Source organism: Ascaphus truei, chromosome 17 (genome assembly GCF_040206685.1).
Source record: "Ascaphus truei isolate aAscTru1 chromosome 17, aAscTru1.hap1, whole genome shotgun sequence".
In the NCBI taxonomy this organism is placed as follows: Eukaryota; Metazoa; Chordata; class Amphibia; order Anura; family Ascaphidae; genus Ascaphus; species Ascaphus truei.
Genome location: NC_134499.1, coordinates 6,685,316 through 6,709,888, shown reverse-complemented (window position 1 = coordinate 6,709,888; position 24,573 = coordinate 6,685,316). Strand labels below are relative to the sequence as shown.

At 42.2% G+C, this 24,573-nt stretch overlaps 2 protein-coding genes across 9 annotated transcripts in view; one reads left to right on the top strand and one right to left on the bottom strand.

Moving 5' to 3' along the window:
* The window catches only part of CENPP (centromere protein P), a 246,179-nt gene that overhangs the window by 207,185 nt on the left and 14,421 nt on the right, over window positions 1-24,573 (bottom strand). The window lies entirely within an intron of this gene.
* On the top strand, window positions 11,403-24,192 carry OGN (osteoglycin). The gene is made up of 7 exons (XM_075573809.1): window positions 11,403-11,560; window positions 12,163-12,420; window positions 16,437-16,524; window positions 19,431-19,589; window positions 19,909-20,111; window positions 20,811-20,906; window positions 22,434-24,192. The coding sequence occupies exons 2-7, from the start codon at window positions 12,250-12,252 to the stop codon at window positions 22,605-22,607; spliced, it is 891 nt and encodes a 296-aa protein (XP_075429924.1). The 5' UTR covers window positions 11,403-11,560; window positions 12,163-12,249; the 3' UTR covers window positions 22,608-24,192.

Sequence of the window (24,573 nt, the reverse complement as noted above, 5' to 3'; positions counted from 1 at the left end):
TATACAATATCGAATATCAAGCAGTGTGAGACACAAACATTGATCAACGTGAATCATCCTTTTTGATCCCAATAAGAATTGAAAGTGAAGCATCATAAATACTGAACATGCATGTAGAAAATATAAAAGGCTGGGATACACTAAACTCCAATTTGGGGAAATCAGAGCTCAATCTCGCGTTAACTACCATTGACTTGAATGGAAGTTAATGTGAGATCAAGTTCTAATGCCCCTCATCAGTTTAAACGGCGAAACGTAAGTCGGGGTGCGTTGCCGGGACCTCTTGCTCGCCTCCTCTTAGGACGTATGAATCGTGGAAGCTAAAATTGTGCTGATCGGATGAGTGACCATACCACACTTCGTACTGGCTCCCTAGCTGTCATACTGCTCAGCTCTATTGCTGCTGTTGTCGTTCTGGACTCTGTGCTGAGTATCAACTCGTCTCTCCATATAGATATTTTTGGGGTGTTCCCTGAACCATAGTAATGTCTTTTTATCATAATCAGTTTTCCTATTACCATTAGTTTAGGGCATTTCTTCTGGACATTTGCAATGAGAACTGGACTTTGTTTATCTTTCATGCACGCTTACCATTCTCTTATTAGCGACTTCATGGTCCAGTCACTGGCTGTACTAATGCTTGTACTCGTGTGCTATGTGGCAGCTTTTGTTCCACCAATGTATCATACATGCTATGAGAACTAGTTATATAGACCGGCCGGTGATGACTCTATAGAGGAAAAATGTATTTGTTCTTCTGTATTGTCTCAATTGAGGGTGTACATATATCCATTTTGTTATTTTCATTCTTGCAGATTTTGCACATTTTCATGCAGCTAGGGATCTGTGATGCAATAAATGAGGTTTAAAATTAGAGGTTCTATAGGGGTCTCGCTTTCTTAAACGGTCTTTTATTTTTTGTCTACAATAAATTCTATTCATAATTTGATATTCAGAGTGCTCGTTTTGGGTCATTTGTGTTTTGTGTTTTTGTCATATTGCTCTCCCTTTCACACCACCAGCAGCAGTATTTATTTGCTTTATTTCTGGGGGTTTTTAGTTACCACAGTATTTAGTAATTTGATTTTATTTATTTAAAAAATGTTTTACCAGGAAGTAATACATTGAGAGTTACATCTCATTTTCACCTATGTGCTGGGCATTGAGTTATAACAATACACGATTACATTAAAAGAACAGAGCTTGTACAGTCAATTCACAGACATTTCATGGACAGATAAAATTGGGAAATTAGGTTGTGCCAAAGGCTGTCTGCCTTTGGGGCGACACAGATGTAGACATAAAGAGATGTCATGTGTGATAGACTTAATATTGTCTGAAGTAGGTGGCGATGTCTCGGGCCGTGAGGGGAGAGGGGGTGTACACTGGCGACACACTTTATTCGAGCTCGGCTAGTCCCACGAATTCGGGTATACCCGGGTGTATTGAGGTTTGTGACTGTTTTCTGCCCGAGTATATTGGGTTATTTTCTAGGCAGGGATTGAAGCATTTTATTCCCCCTGGCTGCAATACTGCACAGTATATATATATACTGCATTACAATTCATGAATTTATGCCATCTGGTAGACACGCGAAGCATTGCAGCCTATTAAATCCTAATCATTATCATTTAACAAATCAGCCGCCCATCAGCCAGGCATGAACCCAGGCTGGGAAGGCAAATGCAACGGGGCTTGTCAGAGGTGAGGAGCGGCGCATTCCAGGTATCTGCCAGGTACATACCAGGTATTTGCTCGAATAAAGTGTGTCGGTGCAGTAGGTGTAGTTGGGCAGAGAAGGGAGTTAGAGTTGGCAAATGGTGTACAGGCATACCCCGCATTAGCGTACGCAATGGGACCGGAGCATGTATGTAAAGCGAAAATGTACTTAAAGTGAAGCACTACCTTTTTTCCACTTAACGATGCATGTGCTGTACTGCAATCGTCATATACGTGCATAACTGATGTAAATAACGCATTTGTAACAGGCTCTATAGCCTCCCCGCTTGCGCACAGCTTCGGTACAGGTAGGGAGCCGGTATTGCTGTTCAGGACGTGCTGACAGGCGCATGCGTGAGCTGCCGTTTGCCTATTGGGCGATATGTCCTTACTCGCGAGTGTACTTAAAGTGAGTGTCCTTAAACCGGGGTATGCCTGTATTTGACAGACGCCATTGAACACAAGTCCCTGCTGCTATACTGTCCTGTCAGATATGACCGCTCTGTGCTAGACATGGTATTATTTGTGTTTTGACACACACACACACACACACATATTGTGGATGCCGGGTGCACTATATAGAACAAGTAAAGAAAATTGGAACTATACTTATCAGCAGCAGGGGTGCAGGCGGAAAGGCAGGGTACACCATGAGGACCAGAAAATGTAGAATATAGAAAAACCGCAGCACTCTCCAGGTATTCGAAAAGTAAGATTTACCACATATGGCAATCACGCTTATCAGGAATAACGTTTCGGACCACACCGGTCCTTTCTCAAGCTCTGATAGAGATATATAGATATATATACACATACACACACACACACACACACACACACAACTCGTTATAACGCGGTGCTCGGGGCCACAGAATGAAACCGCATTATAACTGGGATCGTGAAATGGCCACCATGATCGCTGAGGGCTTACCCGGCATCTGCAGCTCTCTCCTCTCTGCAGCTATCTCCTCTCCCTGCTTCATCAGGCTTCGTGCACGGCACTTACTTACGCTTTCGAGTCACATGACCATTAATAAACGTAACATCTACTGCACTGCTACTGTAGATGTTAAGTTTGTTTCTAGAGTCAGGTTCATCACACCAACACTGTGATGTAGCAGCTAGAGAATTGTACTAGTATATGAAGGCTCATGGGTTCAATTCCTGCATGGTATGGTATCATTCAGGCCTGCACAACTCCAGTCCTCGAGGGCCACAAACAGGCCAGGTTTTCAGGATATCGCTACTTTAGCACAGCTGGCTCAATGACTAAAGTATACTTTAGTCATACTGAGCCACTAATTGAGTCAGCTGTGCTGAGGTAGGGACATCCTGAAAACCTGGCCTGTTTGCGGCCCTTGAGGACTGGAGTTCTGCAGGTCTGGTATAATTTATAAATTATTTTATATTATATAATAATTTATAAATTATAAAATAAATATTTATCAATTATAAATTATAATCAAAATTAAAATAATAATTTATCAATTATATCATACCATGCTGGAATCGAACCCATGACCCTTCATAGTACAATTCTGTAGCTATCAACAGGATCATTAAAACACTCCCGATCTACATAAGAGAACAAATTCTGGAACTGATACCAGCTAACCCAAAACCTGGCACATTCTACATGCTCCCTAAAATTCACAAAGAGGGTAACCCTGGGCGCCCTATTATCTCTGGATCTGGCACACTGACTGAGAATATTTCTGGCTGGGTGGAAGGCATTCTAAAACTACTTGTCAGGAACACACCCAGCTATATCCAGGACACCACCGACCTGCTAAACAAACTTAATGCCATTAGCCCCCTCCCAACAGGAACACTACTAGCAACTATAGATGTAGAATCACTTTACACAAACATCCCCCACAAAGATGGGAATTCAGCATGCAAATACTTTCTGGGAACGCAAGAGTCACTCACAGAGACAATGACTAAATGCATCGAATTTATTCTGACCCATAACTACTTCACATTTGGAAATGACACCTCCAATAAATACCTCCAGACAACCGGGACCGCTATGGGCACTCGGATGGCACCACAGTATGCCAATCTGATCTGCGCAAACTGGAAAGTGACTTTCTTTCCACCTGTCACTTGAAACCCCCTTACATACCTTCGGTACATCGATGACATCCTCCTGATTTGGACCTCTGGTGAACAGGACCTCCTATAGTTCCATGAGAACTTCTATACGTTTCACCCGACCATCAATTTCCAACTCATCCATTCCCCGGCCTAAGTATATTTCCTAGACACCATACTTACTATAAAGAACAACCAACTACAGACTTCTGTATACCGCAAACCTACAGACAGAGCCAGCTGTTTGAGAGACAACAGCTTCCACCCAACACACACTAAGCATACAACCATCTACAGTCAAGCCATACAATACAACCGGATACATGGGAGAAGGAGTGGCTCAGTGAGTAATGACACTGACTGACACTGAGATTGCTGCAGGGGAGCCTGGTTCAATTCCTGGTGTCGGCTCCTTGTGACCTTGGGCAAGTCACTTTATCTCCCTGTGCCTCAGGCACCAAAAGCATAGATTGTAAGCTCTACGGGGCAGGGACCTGTGCCTGCAAAATGTCTCTGTAAAGCGCTGCGTACAATTAGCAGCGCTATACAAGAACATGCTATTATTATTATATGCTCCGACGACCAAGGCCAGCGGATTACAGCCTTGAGATCGGATTTCACAAACCGAGGATATAACCACAGAATTGTAGATCAGCAAATCCACCAGAATACCAAGACGTTATCTCCTTGAGTACAGACAGAAAGAGACAAGTGACAGGGTACCTTTGGTGGTCACCTAGAAGCCCTACGCAAGATTGCCAGGGAACTACAGTACAACCCCCTTGTTCCATTCTCCAGGAAGATACAAGACTGCAACAGGTCTTCCCTGAAATACCCTTATTATCATACAGACAACCTCAATCTCAAGAAAATGATGGTGAGGAGAATGCGGGACAAGACCATGCCAGGACGCAAGATGCAAAACTTGCGCAATGCTCCACACAGCGGGCACAATACAAATACCACACAGGACTCTGGAGTTCAAAATCTGAGGAAAGTTCACCTGTTCCTCCAGCAATGTCATGTACCACATCATGTGCATGAAATGCCCAGGGGGCTGCTACTACATAGGTGAGACGGAAACGGGGCTTACTTTTAGTAATGCAACATCCTCTTACATTTCCACACCATTGGTATACAATCCCACTCCACACACACCTTTTGTAAAGTGCTGTATATACTGTGGCGCTTTATAAATTTACATACATACGCACACATCGCTAACATTCAGGGACTATTTAACACCAAGTCTTAAATCGCATACAGCACAGGGGGGGGGGGATAGGTTTCAGTCACAGATAACATTCCAAGATGCACTGTTTTTATTTTATTTTTTTCAAACGTTTTTTATTAGGCATAGTTATTTTCACATACATTGAGTTACTTTACATTTCCGGCCTAATACATATAGGTTTTCCTTGTTCAATTAGGGGTGAGGGGGCACACTCAGGGCCACTTTATGTTCCATGAGGTGTGGAGAAAGAGAGAAAAAGTATGGTGAAAGAGAGGGGGGGAAGATAGGGAGGGAGGGGGGGAAGGGTTCATCCCTCCCCTCGTCTGGCCGCGCTTCTTCTGATCTCCCCTACGACGCAATTGTCGTTTTTATGGTTCAAGGAATTTTATTCTGGTTCGAACTATTGGATTATCCAGGGTTCCCAGATTTTATAGAACCCTTCAGTTGATCGTTTTAGGAAAGCCGTAAGTTTCTCCATCCTCATTACTTCGTTAAGTCTATTTTTCACCTGTTGTTTTGTGGGGGGCGCTGTCTTCTTCCAGGAGTATACTACCGAGCATCTTGCTGCTGTCAAAATAAAGGAGATTAATTTCCATACTGGGCGATCGAGCTCCTCTATCGGTTTGCCCAGTATGAAGGTCAGTGGATCCATAGGAATTGTGAGACCTGTGATCTCTTTTATTAAATCTTGTATTATAAGCCAGTATTTTTGGATCTCTAGACATAGTCACCAGATATGGGCCATGTCCCCTCTATGTCCACAGCCTCTCCAGCATAGGTCCGATGCCAGAAGGTAGATTTGCTTTAGTCTCACTGGGGTAAGATACCAGTGATACATTATTTAGTAAATATTCTCCTTCACCGTGGTACATATGGATGTTCCTGAGGCTGTGTCCCATATGTCTTCCCATGTCTTCCCAGTCCTCCCGGTCTATAACTATGTTCAATTCCGCTGTCCACTTGAGCATATAATCGTGTGCGGTTGGATTTGCTCCTTCTTGGCACAGTTTCTCAAATTTTGTGGGAGGGGGAAATTTCAACATTGGGGACATTTTTTGTAGGAAGTGTCGAATTTGGAGAAATTTGAAAGTATCTAGGTGAGGTACCTTCAATTTGGTGCGTAATTCTTGGAGACTCAGGAACTGTCCATCGCTCAGCAGATCCGCGACCACCCTGATCCCTAATGATTTAAATGTGTCGAATTGTTTAGTTTCGCATCCTGGGGGGAATTTAGGATTGTTGAATAATGGGGTTAATTGTGAACTGAGGGAGAAGAGCTGGAATTTAGTTTTGGTTTTCACCCATATTTCCCATGTGTGTCTCATCGCTCCCAGTTTGAATTTGGGCGCCATATCAGTTCCCCTGTCACCGCAACAAAGATAAGCTTGCAGAGAAGGCGTTCTGGAGTAGTGAGATTCAATTGCTAGCCAACAGAGCTGGTCTGGGTCCGAGTTCCACATGACCGCCTGTCTTAGTTGGGCTGCCTGATAATATTTAGCAATGTCTGGGACCCCCAATCCTCCTTTTGTCCTGGGCGCCATAAGAACCGACCTAGATACCCTGGGTCTCTTCCCTTGCCAGATAAATTGAAAGATTTTATTTTGGATAGTCTTTAGTTCAGAGCCAGGGATATGGATCGGGAGTGTCTGGAAAAAGTATAATAATCTGGGGAGTATATTCATTTTTACGGAGATCATCCTCCCGATCCATGAGATCTGGTAGCTTTCCCAATTATCCAGGGCTTTTTAATTTTTCTTAAAGAGGTTTGGATAGTTATTTTGGTAAAGAGAGCCGTAATTCCTTGATACATGTACTCCCAGGTTTTGATGTATGAAGGGCTCAACTTATAGTTAAAGTTTATTTTCAATGTCCGCATCTCGGGCTCTGACAAATTTAGGTTGAGGGCTTCTGATTTATCACTATTAATTTTATATCCTGATTTTTTACCAAATTCCATTAATTCCTTGTGGAGATTGGGAAGAGAGATCTGGGGTTGCGTTAACGTTAGGATAATATCATCTGCGAATAACGAGACTTTATAATTTTTTCCGCCAATTAGTACCCCCTGTATATTTATGTTATCTCGTATTTTAGACGCCAGAGGTTCAATTGTTAGGGCGAACAGGAGGGGAGATAGGGGGCATCCTTGTCTCGTTCCATTTGTTATGTTGAATTTCTTAGCGGATCCGCCCGGGAGTTTCACCACCGCAGATGAGCTAAGATGCACTGTTTTTAAGTTAAACCTTGCTTGCTTTATTCATTGTAACAACGCCGGAAGAAGAAATCAGTGTATCTCTAAAGCTCGCACATATTAAAGCATTTCGGTAGCCACAGAACAGTATTGTCTAATAATATTTGGAAAATAATAATAATAATAAATATATATATATATATATATATATATATATATATATATATATATATATATATACATACACACATACATACATATATATATATATATATATATACACATACACACACATATATATATATATATATATATATATACATATACACATATACACACATACACCAGGAATTCAGGGGACATTGCTCTAATGACATTAGACATTATTGTGAATAAGATTATGGAACTAATGTAATATGGTAGAATTTAACCTCGACACCCCTCTCCCCCCGTCTCCCGAACCACGGATCCCCTGTCAACCCCAATGTTTCTCCCAGTGTACGCCCCTCCCATCCCTATACGTGGCATATATGGGCATTTACCAAAAGATATTCTGTAAAATGCTTGTACCACTGCCTTCTGTACCCCCACCTATCCTTGTATGATTATACAGAATACTTTAATCATATATAAGTTGTTTTAAATAAAATGTTTAAAAAAAAGATATTATTGATAAAGAGCAGCTTTTCTTTTTAATTTTTCCTGTATAAGATTATAGAGAGACAAAACAATAGTTAACTAGGACCAGGCCAGAATGTACTGTACAAGTTGGAAAGGTTCCCTTTATTAAATGTAATTTTCCAGTTCTGGCTGCCAAACATACATTATTACCTAATCATTAAGCCATTCCAGAATACGATTTCTATCCTACATCTGCTAAAGTGTTCCTTCCCAATTCAAACTAAAGTCACCAATTCTCTAACAAATATAACCCAATGACATTAATAAAGGAATAGTCTCCTCACTAGATACGTTTACGTGATCAATGAATAATAAATGACATTTGAAATATTTAACATGTGGTTTGACAAATACTGCTGACTTACATTTTTTTCACTCTGCGAAAATGAAGTTTTTGAAACCAAAACAATTTGCTGAAAGTTGAAGAGAAATCATATGATGATAACTTACGTTCTTAATAAAAAGTTGTTATAGTTAGGAAGATTAAACTTAAAACAAACGATTCCTCAATGTGCTATCTGTTCAGCATGGAGACATTTAAAACAGACATTTGTGCAAATCCCACTAGTATTGGGATTTTAGAAAATCACAGTGCTCTAGGACGCAGTGTTTTTAAAAAGGGTGTTGTCTAGGGTTGAGCGGGAAACCTGGACCAGTGCCAGCACTTTCGGACTTTGGATAGAATCCAGGCTCTTGTTTTTTCTTGAGCTCTGAAAATTGGCAAAGAGGGCTTAACTTTTTTAAATCTCACGGTTTGCAAACCGGTCCAAACCATGCCCCTTGCAAACCTTTTGATAATTCTGGTGCCATGTTTTGACCCTGTTCCACAGCTGGGAGACTTTGATCAATGGTGAGGACCCTGGATCCACGCACTGATTTCTAAGTAAAGATTTGCATAGCGTTCTCTCTTCACGGGCTAAGAGACACTCACGGAGACTCAGGGAGAGCGTCCCAGGAACAAACAATAGATTTTTTTTACTCTTGCTCAGCCCCACTGGGAATCACTTTGCTGTGACTGAAACACTAATTTTGCAAGCAAAGTCTGACATTTAAAAAAAAAGGTCAAATTTGTATGTTTGTAGTTAAAAGGGAGGTGCTTGAAATATGTAAGACTGCTACTACAAATAAAGGAAAAGCGCAAAACCCTCATGGTGTAGGATTAATTCGATTTAGTGGTACAGTATGTAAAAGTAACCTTAGTATCAACAGACGGTAGAAAGTAGATAAATTGCTAAGTCAAATTATGCACAAACAACAACCAACGTTTTTCGTAGCGGAGCGCTTCTTCGGCTAAGTCCATAGTGACTTAAGCTGTGCGGAGGCGCGCTGAGGCTGAGGGAAAGCGGTGCTTTCCCTGGCCTTAGAACGTGCGCCGTCCGTGGGCGTCTGGGGGGCGGGCCAGTGACGTCACGGAGCTGGTTCGCCCTCATTGGGCGAACCGCTCACGTGACCGGCCCTGCGCTCCCGTGAGCGCCGAAACTAAAGATTTTTTAAGACACACGCTTCCGCAAGCGTGCGCGAGCCCCTGCTAAAGCCGCTCTCATTGCGGCTGCAGGGGCTCACTGCCGAGCAGCAGCGCGCCTCAGCACGGGTCAGCGCCGACCATGCCCGAGGCCTTCATCAGGGAAAAGTTTGAAACTAGTCATGTGCCCAATTTAAACCCCTTCACATAACTATCCCCTGATGAAGTAGTGCTCCGCTACGAAACGCGTTGGATGTAGTTTGTGCAGAATTTGACCTATCAATGTATCTACTTTCCACCATCTGTTGATACTAAGGTTAATTTCTCCAATTTGTAACATTCCACCATGCAGACTACTCTACCCTCCTGTCCAATTGCTGGGGGTGACGTCACACGTGGGTGCTCCGGTGGTCTACTCGCGCACCTCGCAACATAGTGTTACTGCCTGCATGCGCTCACCCGCCGGGATCAGGTGGGAGAGACGACTGAATGCTTCTGCAATTTGGACTGTTGCCAGCTTGTGCCGGAGCCGGTATCGATTCGGGTGCCTGCCCGTCCACCTGCCATACCATAGTGATTGATCCACTCATCTGCCTTGTGTCCCTGCAAATTCTTGGCTGGATATCGCTGAGAGAGTCTGCTCCACGGGGATTGGGATTTTCTGTGCCGGACCTCGTGTTTGATCAGTGGTGATTCCAAAGCCTGTCCGTCTCCCACCACCATCTCCACGAGGTTGGACATTAGTGTTAGGATCTTGCCCTGATGTCCATGTTTATGGTTTATATACCCCAATGCTTTTAAATGTTGTCTTTTTTGTGCGTGCATATATTACCCCTTTTATATACACGTTGGATCTTTGTTCGAGCCATCCACTTAATCAGGTTTTTCAAGGAGGAACCACTTCGGAGGATCATGTTCCATGGAGTTGTAGTATACGGGATATCAGTGTCTATTTGTATTCACTGGGTTTATTGCACGGTTATATCGCACTGTTACATTCACACTCATTTTGCACCACGAACACCAGTTTGTTTAGTGTGTTTTGCGGTCTGGGTTACTGCAGGTGTTTAGGCTGCATCCGAGTTTGCTCACAAAATATACATTTTGTTTGCGCCTTATTTTGTTCGCTTTACATTATTGTTACAGCCTTATGCTGATTTGTTTGCACTTTGTATATCAAACTTGCACCTCTCCAAAAAACTAGAGCGCACCTTTTGTCTTCACCAATTTCATTTGCTACTACAAATTACTGACTTCACCTGGGGCATTGTCAAAGGTCTTTAGAGATCACATACAGAACCATAAAAGGCATTCCTCTCTCACCATAAACTGAAGCCTATGCTAGTGTAACCCATATAATGCTAGTGTCTTTCTCCCTGAGCATCTCCAGCTCTTTTCTTAATCTCGAGTGTCTGAGGTGACCATGGTAACCTTTACACCGCACCAGGCTCTAGGGTGAGCTTCATTTAACCTACACTTAGTATTTCTAATGCTTATATCTCATAAACTGTACACACACACACACACACACGCATATATAAATATATATAATTCTGCCCAAACGGCTGCTTCAATCAAAGCTCATCTGAGTCAGAAGTTACATTGTAAAAGAATATATTTTGGATATCATTTCAAACAAATCTGGAATATGCATGATGTTGTACACCCCTTATCTATTTCAAATATTTATATTACAGATGTTTTACTTTCGTATGTCCTCAACTGGCTCTTTGATGATAAAAAGATCTTCATCACATTGCTTTGCAGCAAAGGGGTTCATCAATAAAGCCATTAATGAAGGTGAAAAACAAATTATTTTAGCTACAGTATGAATTACCTTTGTTCATTTTATAGGTAACACAGTTTATACATGTTTGGTTAACACACAACTGGATTCCTAAGGTTTGTAAGTATTTGTGAGACTTGCCAGTTGTATGTATGAGAGCGAGAGCAGCCCCTGCTCTGGGACACAGTCTCTCACCCTGGGGGATGAATGCTGAAACAGCCTTCCATATACCATGGAACATGCTGTCAATCTAGGAACTATTCCATTCCACCTCCTAGGAAACATCCACATCTGTACCAGACTCCCTCCTCAGTCACTTGAGGTTAACGTGAACACAAGAAATGTACATATAAAAAGGACTGAAAAAGAAAATCGCTATCTGCAGCTAAGGTAGGTTTAAAAAAGAAAAAATATATATTTTCCCCAGTTACTCTAAGAAAATTTTCGGACACTATTTTAAAACAATATTTTCAAGAACCGCATAGCTAAGGTTAGTGTATACAAAATGTACTTATGTCAATTATTTTGTTTAAAAAAAAAAAAAAAAAAACTCTTCTACTGGAAGTGGGTTAATGTGTCAAAAAGCAGCATTCTAAATAAAATAGTTCAAATAGATTTCAGAATCATCAACTGTTGAAAAGCCTCTTCTGCTTACTTTGCAGTTTAACTAGAACAGAAACAATTGTTTTTGATTAATTTAAAAGCTTCCAGAATTCCATTACATCGTAAAAATAAGTAACATATGTTCCAAATGGCAAAGAAATGGAAATTAACAGTATGTTATGTAAAGTTAGGTGCAAGTATTTTGCGTTTAAACCTTATTTCCTTATTTTCAGAGGTGCTCCGCCTACTGGTTATTACTAGCCACAAATGCAGACACATTTTAAGGGATTTAAGCATTATCCCCCAAATTCTATAAGCCAGTTCCATCTCTGCCAACAAGTCTTGCAGGCTTCCACTATTGTTATAACCAATTGCATTTCTTTTTCCAGGCTCGGAGAAAGGATTTTCCCCAACAAAACGTTTTAGAAGCAGAGGGAGGAGAGAATTCCTGGGCTTTGCTTCAGGGAGAAGCTACAATGCAGACACTACCTGTTTTGTGCACACTTATCCTGCTTCTGCCTCTCATACAATCAGCACCTTCTGTACAACAAGAAACCATCTATGACTATGATGCTGATGGTATTGTCGAGGGACAGCTCTTTAAGCAACATTTCGAGGATAATTCACAAGAGGCACAAACAAATGAGGTACTTTTACATATGCATGCTATTACCCATTCATTACAAGAGGAATCCTGAGGATTCTTAGTGAGTTCAAATAATAATTCCAGTGTTTTGTTGTTCTGATTAAATAGAAAAATGACATTTATACAATCAAAAGTGGTTTCTTTTGATTTGATAGTTTCAACAGAAAATCAGTAATTCCCTGGATTTACGGGTACTTTCATTCCAATGCTCACTGGGGTATCAATAGACACAAGGACATACTGTATACGGTATGACAATTCTACAATGTGTGTTAAATAATCAGTCCCATTTGGCAAATGTATTCGATTAGCGATTGTATGCAAAACGCATGTCAAATCTTCTTCACAATTGCAACACGTGTTTCTTCATTTATGTTTAATATATTTGTACATTTAGGCCCGAAAGCCTACATGTGAAACATACTATAACAAGCCACAGAATATACGGTTCTTGTTAGGGGCGGAGAAAGGAACGCTGAAGCAATTCCAATGTTGCAATGATCAGCACTATAAAGCAGTTTGAAACTTAAGGACAACCAGTCATCCAAGAATTCTCAACGAGTGACGTTCAGTAATAGCCAAACCATTACATGTAATATTCAAGGACTCCATTTCCACAGGCTCAGTACCACAAGATTGGCGTAAAGCAGATGTGGTGCCTATACTTAAAAAGGGAGCTAGATCACAAAATCGGGGAATTACAGACCTGTAAACCTGACTTCAGTAGTGGGGAAGCTACTTGAAGGTTTAATACGGGATAATATTCAGGAATACCTAATGGAAAATAAAATTATTAGTAATAGTCAGCATGGATTTATGAAGGATAGATCATGCCAAACTAACCTTATTTGTTTCTTTGAGGAGGTAAGTAGGAATTTAGACCAGGATAATGCAGTTGATGGGGTCTACTTAGATTTTGCAAACCTTTTAATACGGTTCCACACAAGGGGTTGGTGTACTAAATAAAGCAAATTATATGCACCTGGATTGAAAACTTGTTGAAGGATAGACAACAGAGAGTTGTCATAAATTGAACTTTTTCAGGTTGGGCTAAAGTCGTGAGTGGAGTACCTCAGGGATCGGTACTGGGACCCCTGCTTTTTCACTTGTTTATTAATGACCTTGAGGTTGGCATCCAGAGCAAAGTCTCCATCTTTGCTGATGACACCAAATTGTGTAAGATAGTAGATTCAAAGCAGGATGTAATTTCTCTCCAGAAGGACTTGGAGAGACAGGAAACTTGGGCAGGTAAATGGCAAATGAGGTTTAATAGTATTGTATGTCTTTATTTATATGGCGCCAAAAGTGTACTCGGCGCTTCACAAAGAATACAGTACAGGGAATTATAATAATACAATAAGTGCAGCAAAATCATACAATAGGAAAGGAAATCCCTGCCCAGAAGAGCTTACAAACTAAGTGGTATGATGGGATGCTTACATAGACAGCAGGTGAGGGAATAAGTGCTGTACATGGCAGGGCTTGGCCACAATGGGTGATAGGAGTGACTGTGGGAGAATAACCATGAGTTCAGGATATTGGGATGCTTGATTTGTGGGGCGAGTTTTAAGGTTAGTCACTATTAAATTAGAAGGATAACACCATTTACAGGGGAAGAGATGGCAGGGAGGCATGGGTGAGAGCAGGTGTGTATGTCTGGGTTAATACAGCTAAATGTAAGGTTATGCATTTGGGAAACAAGAATAAATAGGCGACATACAAATTAAATGGGGATAAATTAGGGGAATCCTTGATGGAGAAGGATTTAGGAGTGCTTGTAGACAGCAGGCTTAGCAATAGTGCCCAATGTCATGCAGTAGCTGCAAAGGCAAACAAGATCTTATCTTGCATCAAACGGGCAATGGATGGAGGGGAAGTAAACAATTATTCCCCTTTACAAAGCATTAGTAAGAGCACATCTTGAATATGGAGTACAATTTTGGGCACCAATCCTAAGAAAAGACATTATGGAACTAGTGAGAGTGCAGAGAAGAGCCACCAAATTAATAAAGGGGATGGACAATCTAACTTATGAGGAGAGGCTAGCTAAATTAGATTTATTTACATTAGAAAAGAGGCGTCTAAGAGGGGATATGATAACTATATACAAATATAGTCGGGGACAGTACAAAGAGCTTTCAAAAGAACTATTCATCCCAAGGGCAGTACAAAGGACTCGGGGGCATCCCTTAAGGTTGGAGGAAAGGAAATTTCACCAGCAACAAAGGAAAGGGTTCTTTACAGTGTGGAATTCATTACCCATGGAGACTGTGATGGCAGATACAATAGATCTGTTAAAAAAAATAGGTTGGACATCTTTTTAGAATGGAAAGGTATACAGGGATATACCAAATAAGTAAACATGGGAAGGATGTTGATCCCCAAATGCAATATCCAAGAGTCAGGAAGGAATTTATTCGATTGCCAATTCTTGGAGTCAGGAAGGAATTTATTTTTCCCATTATGAGATATCATTGGATGATATGTCACTGGGTTTTTTTGCTTGCCTTCCTCTGGATCAATAAACTGAAAGTAAGGATATAGGATAAAAGTATCTGTTATCTAAATTTAGCATAGGTTGAACTTGGACACGTCTTTTTTTAACCTCATCTAGTATGTAACTATGTAACCATGTAACCATTTTTAATAGTACCCGCAGCAAATTCTGTTGCATCAACATTGATCTATTTACTGGAGGATTTCACAACGCAGTATGTGTTCAAGATAAAGCAAAAATCAGAGGAAAGAGCAAACAAACATGGTGGCTCCGACGCACAGCTTTTATATCAATTATTATAAATATATATTTATAATATATAATTATATTAGAGGAATTCTTTTGATTAGCACTGAAATTAAATAGAAGAACAAGAGAATGAAATCTTATAGCAAATGGCTGAAGATTGATTTCAATTCATCCCAGTTTATATGTCAGACGTAACATATGGAAAATATTGATGTTACTGGGCCCCTGGAAAAAATGTTATAATGTCAATTGCTGGCTCCTCTTTCAGTCCTCTGAGTAAGGCAGTTAAAATAAGTGCAAAATCTTTGACGTAATGATTTAAAGCCTTTAGACCCCAGGGCAGCAAAATAACATTCCTGATTATCGCTCTTAAATTTCGTTAACCCTTCACAACCAGCGGGGTTTGTGATGGATTGAGCTGCAGTGCATTGCTTATCCCTCAGGCAGCGGAGAGGTAACACACAAATCCCAAAACCATGCAACCCCTGCCAGATTGTAACCAAAGCCTTTTAAAACATCAGGTAATAAACCTGTGAACGTAATAGTTTAATTTAAGCTGAATGCACCTTTGATACTGTATCGTGCTGCAGGCTTTTTCATCAAAATGGTTATAATAAAATAATTCTTTATGTCCCAGATGACTTTTCCAAAGACTGCATACATTTCGTTTCTCTCTAATTAACACCTATCTAAATGAGCCGAGCCTTAATCCGTTAAGTGCCCTTTGGACATTACATGTCATGGCACTATGCTCATTTTCTAGGGGCAGATAGCAATTAGCGCTCCAACCGCAAACTGCACGGACGCAGAGGACCCTCCCTTTCTGTCAACGTTGAGATCATGTCATTGGTCAACAGCGATCACATGATCAGGACGTGTCCGTGAGCGTCATGGCCACGGGGATGGCTGGACCCTTCGGTACTAACTGGGTTCATTATCACAAAGACAACTTGCTTAGGCATATATTGCCTTGAAAATCTGCCATATTTTTTTTTAGCCCTCGGGGACTGAACTTCAGCCCTCCAATACACTATGGCGTTGCTTCCCTGTGCTGGGAAAAAACAGCTTCACTAAAATTAATGGGATTCAAATCTTCTTCAGCTCCAGGAACAGATTCCCTGCATGTTCCATAAGAGCCTAAATCCGATACGACATTAAAAGGCCGGGTTTGTTAACTTTGCCATTTTGAGTGGTACACATGCTCTCAATTATTCATTGATATTAGGAATTTGTTCAAACCAATTGATTTTTGTATTTATTTATTCTAACAGGAAAATGGACTTATAGTGGTACATAATAAGGAGAGGTTTAAGAGGGACAAAGAAAAAGCAGCTGGGGATACTAAAGAAGAGGACGTGGGTAAGGAATATGTCCTTCTATATACCAAACTATTAAAGTAAGACAAGACGACAAGTGTTTGTTTTAGCTGACATCAAATCATCATTGTAGTGTAGCGCTCAAGTGACATTTTGTTACCATAGATTCATACTACAGTCACCTCATGTAAACACCAACACCAACACTTGGAAAACTTCCCAGTGCATTGATAATTATATGTGGCTCAATGGCACATGATTTACAAACTAAACCAGGGCTTTTCAACCGGTTTCTCAAAGGGGCCGGTTCAGAAAATAAATTAGGAGTAGAAGGGCCACAAGAATATGGTAATATCATTTAGGATACATTTACATACATAAATTACATCTGTTCCCCAAGTGCAATGAATTTAGAAGACGCACAGTCCTGGGGCCACTTTGAGACCCCTTTGTAACCCGCATTTGACCTGTGGCCCGCGAGTTTTAAGAACACACTTAGTAGAGCAGGGCTGCGTGCCGTCTGTGGGTGGGAGGTGGTAAGAATAGCATGGGTTTAGCTATCAACTTCAGAACTTAAATGATGTGGTTCTAGGAAAAAGGTCAAACAGAAAATAAGAAGTAGAAATACTGTAAGTCAGGAGAGTGTTGGATAGGCCGCCTTGAGAAAGTGTCTTTATAGGGAACTTGAATGCAGGGCCACTGACAGGGGTGGAGAGCCGGGACAAGAATCCTGGGCCCGGTGGCTGCAGGGGACCTGGCCAGTGCTGTAAGTTGGGTCTGGCCCAAATCCTGAGTCCGGCCTCTGGTTGCCGCCGGGGCCCAGCTCTCTCCCACTCCAGGCCTCTCTCTCCCACGCGCCGGGCCTCTCTCTCCCGCTGGTGCACACAAGAAGCTGAGGACGACTTCCGGTCGGGCCCAATTTCCGACACACACCAGCAGGAGAGAGGCTCGGCGAGGGGGAGAGAGGGAGGCCATTTGTGGGAAAGAGGCCCGCAGCAGCTGAGGAGAGCAGGGGCTACCAGAGGACAGACTATCCCCAAGGTAAGTGGGTGGCGTTTGTATTGGGGATGGAGTGAGAGGGTGTTTGTATTTGGGGATGGGGGTGCTGTATGCATTTGGGGATTATGGGGGTTGTTGTATGCATTTGTGGCTGGGGAGGGGTATTGTATGCATTTGGGGATAGGGCGGTATTGTTTGTATTTGGGTATGGGGGTGTTGTATGCATTTGGGGATGGGGGTGTATTGCATGCATTTGGGGATGGGGGGGTATTGTATGCATTTGGGGATGGAGGTATTGTATGTATTTGGGGATGGGGGTATTGTATGTATATTGTGGGTGGAGGGGGGGATTGTATGGGTTGGGGGGGAGGGGGGGAGATTGTGTGTGTGTGTGGCCGGGGGGGGGAGGGGGAGGAGTATGAGGAGGGGGGATTGAGGGTGCAGGATTGAGTGAGAGGGGGTTAATTTGAGTGATAGGGTACGGGGGAGAGTGTGAGAGGAGAGCGTGGATGTAAGTGAGGGAGTGAGGAAGGAAGAGAGACGGGTGTGGGGGGGTGAATAAGGAAGCATTAGGAAGAGTGAGAGACAGAGGGGGGGAGAAATACATGGGGGGCGGGGGAGTGAGGTGTGACGAGGGGGGGTGTTCACAAGACTGCCAACAGGTGGGGGGGGGGGGGGGTCGTCCCAGCCAAAACTCTAGTCCTCGGCCCCAGGGAAATCAGTCAGCAGTCCAGCTTGAATGTATGTATGGTAGGGTAGAGTCTAATCATGAATGGTAGAGAAATCTTGGCAGAGAAAATTTGACTCTGTAGGGTATAGGTAGAAAATGTAATGATTTGGATAGCGAGGGTTAGTGGGGTAAATGAGCCTGGCAGCAGCCATTAGCATGGACTGGAGAGGAGACAGACGGCAGAAGGGAGACCAACGAGAAGCAGGTTACAATAATCCAGTCAGGATATAATGAGTGAATAAGAATGTTGATGGATTGCTAAAATAGGAAATGTTGTATTTTGGCAATATTGTGGAGGTGGAAACAACATGATTTGGCGAGGTACTGAATGTGAGAATAAAGCATTGGGACGAGTCAAACAAAGTAGCTAAGAATCTAACTCTGGGTTATCGGATGGATAGTGGCATCTTTTATTGCAAGTCAGAAATTGGGTACAGGTGTAGAGTTAGAAAGGGGGAATTATAAATACATTTTGAGACAATGATGGGACATGCACAAGCAGAGAAATACAGTGACACGATACTGGAGGGAAGGTGAGAGGTCAGTATCAAAAGTGTTCTCTGCGGTATCAAAGGCAGCAGAAAAGTCCAATAGAATGAGTGAAGCGAATCACCCTTGTGATTCAGCCTGGAAGAGAACATTCCAGACTTTTGTCTGGTCTCAGTGGAATGGTTAGGATGGAAGCCAGACTGCAGTGCATCAAGGGGAGAGTTTGAACAGAGAGAAAGTCCAGCTTGCGATTATAAGAAGTTTGGCTGCAGGTGGAAGGGGAGGCAGGATCGAGAGAAGGTTTCTTCAGAATAGGTGTGACAGAAGCAGGCTTGTGGACATGACGCTTCACAGACCCAATGGGTGCAAAACAGAGTTGGGGGTTTGAAAGCCGTCACTCCTGCCTTAGTACAGCCTACTGTATCCGAAGGTGCCCAAGGGAGTCAAAGAGGTATCGGTGTAGCGGAGTACATACATATAAGCCAAGAAACTATCAACCCCAGAATCTAATCTAGAAATAAATCTTTATTTTGCTGGGAATTGCTAACGTTTAAAATAAAATAAGGTTTCCAAGAGTGGCGGACAAATATGTTTAGTTCCTGCTCATAATAAATGTGTTGTATTTGACAAATAAAAGGTTTTCCCTTTTTACTTCCATTTTTAAATGTTTAATCACAGATTCAGTTTAGTACTAGGAGTGAAACCTCTTACACATCCATTTCTCATTACAGATTTACCCACGTGTCTGCTTTGTGTATGTCTCAGTGGATCGGTTTACTGTGAAGAAACAGATATCGAGTCTGTGCCTCCTTTACCTAAGGAGACCTCGTACCTTTATGCACGCTTTAACAAAATCAAGAAAATCGTTGCAAAAGACTTTGCTGATTTCAGTAAGTGGCACTTGGAATCTTAATTACCGTTACTGTCTATTACATATACCAGGAGAAGACAACTACTGTACACAGCTGTATTCTTTGCAGACATTTCCCTGCCCGATTTTAATTTCTGGGCTTTCAGAGGCAAGGTTTAGTATTTTTACTATTTACTAAATAACCATCAAGTGGTTGGGTCTGTTAAAATATGTCTGTATTCAATACAAATATAGACACTCACACACATACTGTATATTCAGTACACAGCGATATATACTGATTTAGGGTTATTGTTTGGTAAAATGAATAACGTTTATCTTTGTATTTCTATACACAGCTACCTTAAGGAGAATTGATCTAACTGGAAATATGATAGAAGAGATTGAGGACAAAGCTTTTGAGAAGCTCATTTTACTGGAGCAGCTTTCACTTGCTGAAAACAAATTGTTAAGGATTCCAGCTTTACCTGCAAAACTATCAGTATTCAATGTCAATAACAACAGAATTAAAAGCAAAGGAATCAAAGCTAATGCTTTCAAGGTAAAACCTAAAATGACTTTATGTTAAGATTCAATTTGCTTGTGATACAGAAAGAACATCCTTGTTATTACTACAAATTAAAATAAAAAAGTGTCCCATTGCACTTCCATTGACTCACAACCTTTTATATTAAAGAGGCAATCCAAGCAGTTTTTTTTCTTCATTTTTTTCATAGAGGATTGAAGCAGGGGGTCTCTGGAGCTGAACCCCATTCATTTCAGCTGCAGGGACCCCCTGCTTCCGGAGGTACTTACCTCCATAGTGGGCACTGGTAGTCACTCCAGGGTTCGCTATATGGCCGCTTTTCAAAGCTCCCGGACCCTGCGGGCCAATAGAAAGCTGTGACGTCATCCGGTGCGGCTTCCTATTGGCCCGTGTTACAAGGAAGCTGAAAACTGCAGAGATGCCGGCACACCCTACATAAGTATCTCTGGAAGCAGGGGGTCCCCAGAGCTGAAATCAATGGGGTTGAGCTCTGGAGACCCCCTGCTTCAATCCTGTACTAAAAATGAAGGAAATAAAAACAAAAACAAAAAGCTTGGATTGCTTCTGGGCTAAACAGCCAACTTTAAAGGCTCTGCATGGTTGGTGCGCCGTGCTGGCCCTAACTCAACCATTATCTTCAACCCTACAAACTGTATTTTAGCACATGCTTTAGATTGAACAAATGTTGCTTAAATCTCGCTTTCATTCCCACAGAAATTGACCAATCTAGCCTACCTCTACTTGGCTTACAATGAGTTGGAGAGTGTGCCACAGTATCTGCCAGAGACGCTACGTGTACTTCACCTACAGGTTACCAAATGTCTTTTTCAGTTCCCGCGCAATCATATTGCAAAAAAAATGCACGCGTTAGTACAGAATAAATTCCTAACTAAACGTAGTAACAAAGAAGGGAGAGGGAGTAGGTGGTATGAGTATGATACCCTTTATTTGAGCAACAAGTAGTTGATATGTTACAAGCTTTCAAACCTCTCAGTAGGTTAGGCCATGGGTGCGCAAACTTTTTCCCCTGCGCCCCCCTGCCTGCTCTTCCCCCCCCCCCACTCACCCCCGTTACCTTGTCTCCGGCGTCAAATGACGCAGTGGGGTCATGTAACGTCGCCATGGCAACGCGACATCACCCCGCTGCGTCATTTGACGCCGCGTTGCCAAAGCGACTTGGCGCCCGAAGCCGTCGGAGACATGGTAAGGGAACTTACAGAGGCCTCATGAGCTCCCCCGGCATTTAATGCAAATGCTTTGGGGAAGAGCGCCCCCTCCGAAAATCTCGCGCCCCCCAGTTTGCACACCCCTGAGTTAGGTCTCGATGAAGGACACCGAGAGGTTGGAAAGCTTGTAACATATCAACTACTTGTTGGTCCAATTAAGGGCATCATACTCATACCACCTACTCCCTCGCTCTCCTTTGTTACTACATAGATGAAAGGGCCCACACGCCTACCCACCCTTCTTTGCTAACTAAACTTGTGCCAATTGGTTAATTTTATGTCAATATGAAAAAAAAGAAGGTTACATTAGTAAATATACAAAGCCTAAGGTTTAGCTCAGTATAACTGCATGTGAGAATATGGACTTGAGAAAGGATGAGAATATTGATAGGCACTGAAGGACAAATAGTTGACAAGAAGGAGCAAACCTGCAGTGGAAGGATTGGAGCTGTTGAAAGAAAGATGCAGAAAGTGAATCTTCAGTACTATCTTTGTTATATATTAGCTATCTGTTGACATGTTTTTAATATGGTTTTCAAGCTACATTAAATCGGAGAGCGCTCTGTGAGGTGGATACAGAGAATATACTACAGCAAATCTGCCCTGAGGGGGCTTGTACCCTTAGGCCGCGATTATGGTGGCCACGTGCGCGCACACCGCGAGTACAAATGTGTGTTGCTCAATGAGGCCGCCCATAGTGCGCACGGGCTGCAGAGCGACCGAAGCCGCGTCACGTGAGCGATTCAGCCAATGAGGGCGAACCAGTCTGGTGACGTGTCCCCCAAACGCCTACCCATCGCCTCCAGCCTTAGTGCATGTTTCGCACGAGCGACAGGCCCGCGTGACGTCGCCCGTGCGCGCACGATCACTATAATCGCGGCCTTACATAAACATATCGTTTTTGCATGGTTACAAAATAAATATCAACATTTTCCAAGTTCTTTGTCAAATATACACATTTGCTATTTGAAAAACTTTAAATACTCTCAGTAGCATTATATATATATTTTTTAAGTAATAAGGGCGCACCAAAAGATTGTCTGATATGCCTCAGCATATGACTTTGCGTCGCAAAACGCTTGCTAACGAAGAAACCATTTCTATTTTTCAGTCCAACAATATAACTTCCATCACAGACGATACATTCTGCAAATCTAACAACACGCTTTACGTTCGGACCAAAATGGACGAGATCAGAATGGACGGAAACCCGGTGATCTTGGGAAAGTATCCAAACAGTTTCACCTGCCTGAAAATGCTGCCGACTGGGTCCTACTTCAAATAGGGAGCCTTTACCCCACACTATTTCTTTCTTTTATCTTATCTGCATAGCTGATTTAAATCCCCTTAATCTGTCACACAGATTAAAAGGCCCCCTGGCACATTACTGGCAGGCCACTCATTTTAACTCCTTTAGTACCAAGGGTCTTGTAAAGTGATGTGCTGTTAGTCCCAGGACACTGTAAAAAAGCCCAAGTCACAGAGATGTGTGTAGCAAAGTCCAATAGTACTGAAGGGGTTACGTACAAGTTCTGTAGGGTAACTATTTGATGCATTACAGCACATATTTGTAATCCTGTAATATTAAAGCAGCAGTTCCCCATGTAGGATTTTATTTACAACACATTTTTATAAAATAAATACACCTTTTCCGGAGCTGAAATGCTCTATTTGCAGCTCTGAAGACCCCCGAGTCCTGAGATATTTACCAGTGAAGGTAGGATCACATTGCGGTCCTCTCCAGGGAAAACCAAATGACCGTTTATTTCCTTTCAGCATCACACGGGCCAATAGGAAGCCACAAAGTCCTCCGTCGTGACATCTTATTGGCCCGCACTACGCAAGGGATGTAAACACCACTAAGTACCGGTGAAAGTTTTGCAGGAAAAAGGGGGGCTCCGGAGCTGAAATTAGCATCTCTCAGCTCTGGGGAACCCCTCCTTCTAATCCAGGTAATAAAAAAGGAGGACACCAGAAGGATTGAGGAGGGAGGGGAGGTGGTATGGGGCTACTGCTTTAAGGAACTCCAAATCATGTATAGTAAGTACTCCCCTAACCCAATACAATGTCACAAGAAAAAGGATTTTATCCTGCTAAACAAAACAACATATTCTTGGTGTATTTTGGGGTTAGACCTGTGCTCCTTCCCCTTACTTTAAGGAAGGGGGGCTGTGGGGGGGAAGAACAGGTCTAAATGAAAAATACCTTGTGCAAAAAATGATACAGCAGCAATGACCCTACTCATCCACCTTTACAAGTACTAATCGCCACCCCAGTTTCTGCTCTCTGCTACTTTAGCCTTGGAATATATTCTTTGTGCGCTGCAGTCTGCAATCCTTTGCAATACTTGGCATGAAAATGCTGTTTTGTAGGGGTGAGGCTGAGAGGCTTTACAAAGCCCGCACAGTCAGGAACATTGCTCCATGTAATCTAAAAAACTTTTAAGACTATTTAAATAAGTTGCCTCTCACACAACTTGAAACGGTGCCAGTGGGTGTATTTCTCACAAATGTCAGTGCCTCGGGCATTCGTGCTATGTTTGAGGCTAAGAATTCCTAGAGAATTTCTTCAGTGGCAAGTCCGGCAGTTTCTGTGATACAGAGCAATGTCTGCAGCTGTTTTCGGAAGTATATTGTGAGGATCTCAGAATGGGTCATTCAAATGATGCGTGTGTGTATTGTGTGAAGGAGAAAGTTTGTTGCAGTGGTGTACCGCTCACCTACCACCAGCAGGAAATAAGCTAACGGGTGTGACCGCTTTAACATATTCAGGGCAGCAAAGTATTTTAATGACTTATCTGTCAAAAAAAAGATGCAATGAATGAGGGTGTGACAAGAGTAGCCAAGATTTAATAATAATAATTTTTTTTTTTTAAAAGCCATGTCCCATGTTGGTTTACCGAAATATTACTTTTAAACCACTAAATGTAAAAAAATAAATATGTATATAAACACTGTGTTACACACACGTATAGCATATAACAGGAGTGGCCAACTCCAGCCCTTAAGGGCCACCAACAGGTCAGGTTTTCAGGATATCTCTTCTTCAGCACAGCTGAATCAGTTTGCTCAGTCGTTCACCGAGCCACCTGTGCTGAAGCAGGGATATCTTGAAAACCTGGCCTGCTGGTGGCCCTTGAGGATTGGAGTTGCCCACCTGTCTTATACCATGTGTCTAAATATGTTTATATGCAAAATGTATGTTTATAATGTAGCTGCCAAACAAAGATGTAACTAACAGCCAACTGACCC

Coding starts and splice junctions, on each gene's coding strand:
- OGN (XM_075573809.1), top strand. CDS start 12,250: ATGCAGACACTACCTGTTTTGTGCACACTTATCCTGCTTCTGCCTCTC. Junction 12,421..16,436: donor AAGAGGCACAAACAAATGAG/GTACTTTTACAT, acceptor TTATTCTAACAG/GAAAATGGACTTATAGTGGT. Junction 20,112..20,810: donor TCAAAGCTAATGCTTTCAAG/GTAAAACCTAAA, acceptor TCATTCCCACAG/AAATTGACCAATCTAGCCTA.